The sequence below is a fragment of the Perca fluviatilis genome, chromosome 12, assembly GCF_010015445.1.
Source record: "Perca fluviatilis chromosome 12, GENO_Pfluv_1.0, whole genome shotgun sequence".
In the NCBI taxonomy this organism is placed as follows: domain Eukaryota; kingdom Metazoa; phylum Chordata; class Actinopteri; order Perciformes; family Percidae; genus Perca; species Perca fluviatilis.
Window position 1 is genome coordinate 30,373,626 of NC_053123.1, and position 8,808 is coordinate 30,382,433.

Consider the following 8,808-nt stretch of genomic DNA (forward strand, 5'->3'; position numbering starts at 1 on the left):
CAGGTTACAGTGCAAGGTGGCTGTGATCTGATCTTGTGAAGTTGAAACCTTTAAGCACACAGGTGTCAAACTCATGGCCCGCAGGCCAAATCTTGAGCCGTCCCGCCTATCTCTTTAGGTTCACAATACATTTTGGCCCACCTAGCTGCGCGCCAAACCAAAAAGACAATTGAAACTGTTTTCAAACTGCAATTACGCGACACTCAAAGCTGAATTTGGCAGATTTCTGACTTTGAGACTCAAAGATTCCCTCAGAACCAGAGCGTTTTGACATCCAGGCTGTAAAACAGGTTGCTGTGAGCCTGCTTTTAATTTGCTAAATTCTTTGATGGCAAACTTTTTTGCGGACATTTTTTTTTAGAGCTTTATGTCGACCAAAATGTAAGTGAGAAGACTACATGAGGAATGCAATAATACAGTCAAAAATATTGACTTTTTTGATTAAATAAAAGCATGGTAATAAACTACATGTCTGGCCCTGGATGTGAATTTTCCAGTGTGGCCCTTAGTGGAGTTTGACACCCCTGCTTTAGCACCAGCCTGAGTCGGGTAATGTCAATACACGTGAAACACTGTTACAAAAGTACTTTTTTTTTTATTATTAAAAACATACACAAAACATAAATAAAAAATAAAAAAATGAATAGAAAAAAAAATCTATCAGATGAAGATCTTACAGGTATGCTACAATCTTGTAGAATAAACAATATATCCATATTGCTTTTGGCTAGGCAAGTGCACACAGAATTGTCAAAATCAAGATACATAAATATGGAATTTTAAAATGAAGCCCCTGTGTTTGAATAACAAAAAGCGTGTCTACTATTTCCTCTAAGCGCTGTATAATGAATGTCATACAGACATCAAATATAAATGATTTTTTTTTTTTTTTTACAGCCAAAAGGTCACTTTAACAATGACCTGTCTCTGTACTTCTATAGCTAATAAATAAATATTTAGTGCATATTCCCATTTGCCTCACTGAAGAGCCAAATGAAAAACAAAATTTAAGTTAAAGATGAACCAAAGTCAATTTGGTTCCCTCTGGTTAAAGAAGACAGGAGTCTATTCGTGTCATTCATGGTCAGACAGTCCAGCTATCTGCATCGCTTGTTGATTGTCATAAACATGACAAACAGATGTCATTTGCTCCTTAGTTTGAAGTGACGTTGTCCTGGGATTGCCATCAGTGAAGCAAGGCCACCCCTTACATTTCATTAAGACAGAAAACTGGATAACAAATGAGTTTTTGGAGCACACATCATGTAGTCTGGCTATCAGCAGACCAAGCTCAATCTTTTAAGATTGAACATTAGTCTGGGGGAGTCTGCTATGTATTTTCTACTGCACAAGAGATGTGATCAACAGGCGTAGTTCAAATGACTCTGTACGCAATTGGACAGTCCTTCAACCAATCAGACCAACGATCCAGGTGATGTACTTTGCAGACAGCAGCGACAGCAGCGACAGTGGCATCAACGGGTTGCTGCGCTTCGGTGGCCGCCATGTTGAACGTAAACAAAAAGCTGTCGCCGCTCTATCGGCATCGCGTTAAAACCCGCCGATAGCGCGCCAGGTGGATAAGCCAGTTTGTGATTGGCCCCTGCAGATTTGTAACGGAAGCAGGATAGATAAAACGTACAGGTTTCCAGCCTGAGCTGCAGGGCGAAATCAAATCGGCGGCAGATCGGGCTGGGGTTACCCGGTTTACACATCATGACCTTTTTTTTTTTTTTTAAACTGTGTGTCTTGTGTCCGAGTCAAAGCGTATCTTTCATAGGATGAAGTTTTAAAATGATGCCTAAGAGATTTGGACGGCGATTTAAATGCCCATCTAACTGCCTATTTCAGATTATACCGTTGAGCTACTTACTGCCAGAACGCCTCATTGCCTGCCTTGTTCACACTTACAAAACCTTCCAGGAAAACATTTGTGCATTCACTGCTGTGGCTCGGAGGCACACCTGGGAGTTGTGTTATTTTTATTCTGTGATAATCTGCTAAGTACAAGCAGATGCTCCGTCAGCTACAATGTTCCAAAATTAATAAATCCTTTCTCGCTGCACACTCTTGCCAACAAACTTACTTCCTAAGTTGCTCCCTCATGGTTTGTTTAATTAGTGCATAAACACATGTCTGTGCTTAAGTCTAAATGTTCTTATCCGAACGGAAATGGATTGAAAATTCACAATAACAAGCCCAACACTTGGGGGAAAAAAAAAAAAAAAGACTCCAGTGCTATTTTGAATGAAGTCGAGAGCTGTGTGTCTCAATTTTGTTTGGGGTGCGGGGCAAAACAAGGTTTTTAAAAAGGTGACAACCTTCTCCATTATGTGTTCTCATCAAGGATTCCAAGGCCATTCTACGGAAGTGGATTAGGGCCACATGTGAAAAATGTAGAAAGAATTCTGAGATTAAAATCAGATCTCAGAATTCTGACTTTAAACTCAGAACTCAAATACATTTTTCACATGTGGCCCTAATCCACTTCCGTACTATTAGGTGAAGAGCAACGTAAAAAAAAAAAAAAAACAACAACACATGAACCCAAAAAAAAAAAAAAAGAACATATTAACATTATAAAAATCAATAACAGTGGTTCTTTGGCATATGAAATGTTCAGTAGCATGTCCGCTCCCCACGTGTTTTAATTTCTCAGTTACCCAACTTTATGGCCCCAAAATACGTCCCTTCTCCCTCCAGGTCCAGCATCCAAGCATTGGACACATTGACATACAAGGCGTCTCCCTCCTCCAGCCGGACGCCTAGGCCCTGCTGGGCGCAGTACATGTTATAGCTGGTGTTGTTCCAGCGCATGGTGCTGCCCGTCTTCATCAGCAGCACCGACTTGCTGTTCTGTTTGATGATCTCGCGGTAGACGTACTGGATGAGCTGGGTGTTGCTAACATCCACCGGCGTGACCCCGGCCTGGCTGCTGCTCTCGTCTAAAAGCACGTAGTAGCGGAAGCAGGTCTTGGCGTAGATATAGTAGAAACCCGACTCGATCACCTGCAGTTTCCCCTTCTGGTAGCCCATTTTGTGGCAGTGTCCATGCATCTCGTTCCAGTCAATGGTGATGGCCTTCTGCTCACCCTCTACACAGCATACAACAACAGACGTTTTGGTTAATTTATTATACTGTCATGGCTGTTGATGTGTTTTCATATTTTGTACTACCTGTATATGTGTAATTGTTGTCTAACTTTGTGTGTATTTATTAATAAATATATACTTTTCTTTTTTTTTGAGCAGCACTGCTCGGGAATGCAAATTGAATTTCAGTGTAAACTAATAATAAAGTTGTATTGTATTTTTATGGTTCAACACAAGGAGCAAAGAAACTCCTTCACACTGTCTAACTTTTTTATTTTTTATCTTTTATTTCACCTTTACATTAAGAATATGTTTGTATTTACAATGGCAGCCTGACAAGTGGCAAACCCACTTAGAGTAAGGGAAAGAGGGCTAGAAAATAAAAACCATTAGAAATACATACAGTTTAGAAATGACAAAGTACAACACAGACAGCGGTAAACGCATATTACCAGAGAAGTGAATTCGACATAGCAGCCAAACAGTGGAATTAAAACTTCTGTGTCCGTAATGTGATGCCCTCTGGCCCAAAAATACTTTTTCCCCATAGGATTACATGGCGAAAGAGATGTCTGCAAATCAGTATACCTTTTTTTTTTTTTTAGGGTCACAACCTCTGCAAAATGACTCGTTTGACTTTCAGCATTTGATCCATTCGGTCCGATAACATTTGGAAAGTCTAGAAGAGACGCACGATTAAATCATTTAATCTTCATTCAAGTTAGCAGAGGGCTAAACCGGAGGCGTAGGTCTCTAGTGCGCCTGCTCTATGGGCCGCACATTGAGGAAGCAGCGCCGATCATTTGGGTCATTTCATACGCGGCTGTTGAACTTTTTGGTTTTATACGCCACTGAGCAACTCTCATAGGAATGAACAGGGCTCTGCCTTTAATGCTCTACTCAGTTTTTTTCATAAATCCACAGCAGTCAAATATTTCAGAATCAGAAATACTTTAATAATCCCAGGGGGAAATTATTTAATTATTAATTTATTAATAATTTTTTATTTAGAACAATTCATCTCTGCATAACAACTAGTACGTGTGATGCAACCGTTTTTTGGTTTAATGATTATGTTATGGGCATTTCCACCTTTAATCACCAGGACAGCATGAAAGTGGAGAGGCAGACATGCAGGAAACCTGCCGCGGGTCGGATTCGAATCCTGGGCCTCTGCGTCGACGAGTAAACCTCTTTACATAGGCGCGCACTCTACCAACTAGGGCTGCACAATAGATCGTTTTTTTAATCGTCATCGCAACATCAACTGCCGCAATATACATATCGCGAAAGGTTGCGACACATCGTGATAGACACTACGAGACTTTTTGTGTTAGTTGATAGAAAATATCAGTAGAAAACTGCACTTTAAAGTGTGACTGTCATTCTTTTTTAGTAGTGCCTGTCATTGTCAATTCCATGTTCAATTTGTTCAATAAAAGAATGTTAGAAATGATTATTTGTTTTAAATTCAACAGGCAATTTGTTGTATTTTCAAAGAACACTGAAAGCAACAGAAAGGCAGAACTGAGTACACTAATATCTGTTAATTTATCGCAAGTGATATCGTTATCGCCATATTCAACAACGTCATCGCGTATTTTCCTCATATCGTGCAGCCCTACTACCAACTGAGCTACCGGGGGCACCCGTGATGCAACCGTTTTAATTTAGTGATGTTGGCTAAATCTGTACTTACAGTTTAATCAGCTACATTTTGATTGACAGGTAAGTGTTTCTAGTGCAACAACAACAACCGGACTCACTCTTCGAGTACTCCTGGGGCACTTTGACTGGTAGATGAGCTGATGCCAGGCTCTCTTTTGGAGTTTTGCACCGTCCTTTTTTCCTCGGGTCTCTCAGCGCGTTCAGCACCGGCTCCGTCTGTACTTCCTGTAGATAAACAGAAGGAAAAAAAAGCTAATTTGACAAACGCTGACTGACAGATGAAAGGTCAGAAGAAAAAAAACCCATCCCTTGTATCTTTTTTTGTATGTACAGTATGTGTGTGTTATCCTACTCGGAGAAGTCGAAACGTATACCCACGTCAGTAAAGAGACATCAACAATTAACCCGCACCCACAAACAACGTTTTCTTAAAGCAAAAGTATTGTTGTTAAGACATATTTTACCGCAGCTTTGTTCAGCTGTCGTTTTGAATAACCATCTGCTTGTGTGGAATTGTGTGTGTGTGTGTGTGTGTGTGTGTGTGTGTGTGTGTGTGTGTGTGTGTGTGTGTGTGTGTGTGTGTGTGTGTGTGTGTGTGTGTGTGTGTGTGTGTGTGTGTGTGGATGATGAGCATACATTGACTGCATGTCTGTGTGTATTATCCCTCCTCTTTGGCTAGCCTGCTAACTTCTTATTACAGCCGTGGTTGTACTTGCGGCCGAAGGCTGTGACGGGGAGGCCTCCCGGTGAGTGTACGCTTTCACATAGATTGCGCCTCTCACGGATTTGGCATAGTAAATAGTATCTGGACTGCATTCAGCCGCAAGCGCTGATTCTATTCAAGGCCGATGATGCCGCCATCCACAGTCTGAGCCGGGGCCCGTCCTCCTCAAGGCGAGACACAGCATATACACTCAAGGAAAACATGGTTTCCAAGCAAGTAAACAGTTACTGCACCGGAGCTGCCAACTCTCTTACACATCTGGCATGAGATTAAAATACCAGGCGTGAGTGTTTTCCTTTTTTTTGGCCCCTGCCTGCCTATGTACCATCTTACACTCACACGGCAGATCTAAGTGACATGACCTCTTTAAAGTTGTACCACTTGGAAAACGTCCTTGCGGACACAATTTTGGATGCAGCCATTATTGAAGTCACAACTTCATTGAAGCACGCTTGTGTACATTTGTGCAACAAATGCAAATAAATTAAAGACTCATGTACACTCAACAGAGTTTTTATCATATCCCAAAAAGGTGTTTTAACATGTTTCAGAGGCATTTCCTCTGATCCAATAATATCACGCATCCTGGCAATACAATCTCACCCTGACTCTGAGTCAACACCTCAAGAAAAGATGAAGACAGCCAGCGCAACGGGAAAAATAGATAGAAACATACCAACTTAACCCTTGTGTTGTCTTCCATCCGACCATGAGTCGTCCTCCCGGTTCAAAACTGAAAACTTTTTTTTTTTTTGACACTTTTGGCGCTTTTGTCAATGCTTTTTTTATGCGTTTAATGCTTCTTCTCCCTACCATGTATAAACACCACTAACACCAACTTATTACCACTACTTTTACAATTATTTTTGTAATTCATGGTAAAAAAATAATCCTCATTTATAGGAAATCATAACTAATTCTTGAGTTAAAAAAGCAAAAATTATGAATTATTTAAATATTATTAATTATTAATATTAAAGGAAAGATAATCACAGAAGCGTACATGTCAACGTTCAGTTTTAGCATTTAAAAAAAAAATTGAAATGATAAAAAATGTAATAAAAAACCCCAAAAATGCAATGAAAGTAGAGTTCCGATCTTTTGTTGTACTTGGGAAGCGCGTTGTATGGAATCATCCACGTTATTTTTGGGCAATCAGAATCAGGTAGTTAAAGAGAAACCCATGTTTCTGATGTAGACATTTAGACAACGGGTCAAATTGGACCCAAAGACAACACAAGGGTTAAAAAAGAAACCACACACACAGCGCCTCTGAGCACAAACACTGCTTTACATTCCAAATAAACTCAACTCCAGAGCCAGTCCCACCAGCACCATTAACAAGGTCTAACAATACTGCACCTGCGCTGCTCTAATATTACGTGAAGTATTTATTCCCAACCCAAGTCCAGACAAATCTGCACAGCTCTCAAGCTAAGATTAGCACCGCCACCGTCTGTCCTGCAAAAACAATTTGCTGCACAAACACGTTTTGTTTTTAGAACAGTGTCGTGGAAAGAGACAGGGGTGAACTACGCCTTGCCAAGTCTATACAAAGTAATTGTGAACGTGCTCCCAATTGGCCCTACCTTGTGGGATCTATCTTGATTTGTGGCTGGGCCGCATCATACCTCTTTAACCAGGAAGAAGAGATTATTTAAACAAAGTAGATGCGGCTTGGCAGCTTCCCTATCCACCGTGTGATCTAGAATTAAAGTGCGGCATGGTGACAGCCACTCTGCACCAGACGCACGCTGCTTCATGAAGGAGATGTGTCTGCCCTTTGATATATACCTCCAGCTACGGCTGACTTGATTCCACATGCCTGCTCCTGGAATACCACGCAGTGCACGCAGGCCTCAGTTCAGCCCTTTAACTACGCACCGCGTGCATCATTTCACATCTCCATTACGCTGATGAGTGGTTTCGGAGACGCTTCGCCAGAACAAAAGTCCTCTCACTCAAAGCTTGACCACCAAAGCAGATTGTCCTTCTGACACAGTTACAGTACAGATGATCCCCACGGATTCTAACCATTCGGATCATGGTGTGGGATTCATGATCCTGTGTTCTCACCACTCCCTGAGATCACACTGACCACAAGTCCCGGCCCGGTGCAGGCCAGGCCGGCATATCCTGTCTCACATCAAAGAGTACAGGGCCGCAGGGCTCACAGCTGTCCACCGAGGCCGGCTCTCTAGCACAGTGGTTCTCAAGCTGTTTTCAATAATGTTCCCCCTTTTGAACATATTTTTATATATATTTGTATACATATATTTAACCCTATATAAAGAGGAAGAATACAGCGATGTCAGCGATAGATTTACTAAACAACAGCCTTGGACCTGAAAAACATTTAAATGCTGATGAAAAAAAAGCAACAAAAACTTGGAAAAAGACAGTAGAAAGAGGGAAGTAAGGCAAAAATAGGTCAAAAATAGTAATAAAAAGGAAGAAAAAAACAGTAGAAAGAAGGAAGGAAACACTAGGGCGACACAAGTGGAAATAAAATTCAAATACGCGACAAACTTTGAAAAAAGTGACAAAAACTCTGAAAAAAAGCAGAAAAAAAACTTCTAACAAAAAAAGACAGTAGAAAAAATTAAGGACGAAAGGAAAGAATAGGTCAAAACAAGCGACAAAACCTTCAAAAAAAAAGCAGTAAGTAGCCTTGTAACTGAAAAACATTTTGCTAAAAATGTCACGTACTCCCTGCAGTCCTCCAAAGTACCCCCAGGGGGACACGTACAACATCCTCTGAACCGACCACCGGCGATCCCACGGCTGACCAGGGGCGGAGCCTTTTTTTTTTAGGCTTTTGTTGCTTTCTTCGTCGTTTTTGTCGCCATTTTTTTCCTTGCGGTTTTCTCAACATTCTTGGTGGTTTTTTTCGCCGCTTCTGTCGACGTTTTGTCACTTTTTTTTAAAGCTTTTGACACTTTTTTTCGGATGTTTTTGTTTTGTTTTGTAACTAACTGCTATGATTGTCTTCCTCATTCTGAAACCAGAACACAACTAATGATGACTCATTTTCACTCCTGACACCTACAGAGAGACAGAAACTGTCTGATGTCTCTATTTTACATAGGTAGGCTTGTTGCATTTATTTGTCAGTCCAGTCAGAGAGAAGTTATTTTAAAAACCCTAAAAGATTGGGGACTTTTGGGTGGGCGCCCGTGTATAGAGGTTAACTCAACGACTCAGCGGCCGTGAGTTCGACTCCGACCTGCGGCCCTTTGCTGCATGCTCTCTCTCCCCCTTCATGTCTTTAGCTCTCCTATACAAATAAAAGGACCTAAAATGCCCAAAAAATTATCTTTAAA

General features: G+C 41.0%; 1 protein-coding gene across 1 annotated transcript in view; it reads right to left on the reverse strand.

The window, feature by feature from the left end:
- Positions 1-575: 575 nt before the first annotated feature.
- The window catches only part of tnfsf11 (TNF superfamily member 11), a 13,337-nt gene continuing 5,104 nt past the window's right edge, over positions 576-8,808 (reverse strand). The window contains exons 3-4 of the mRNA XM_039819093.1: positions 4,860-4,986; positions 576-3,095 (exon numbers count right to left, since the gene is read on the reverse strand). Of these exons, the coding sequence (XP_039675027.1) occupies positions 2,656-3,095; positions 4,860-4,986 (567 nt within the window). The 3' untranslated portion in view covers positions 576-2,655. The remainder of the gene's footprint in view (positions 3,096-4,859; positions 4,987-8,808) is intronic.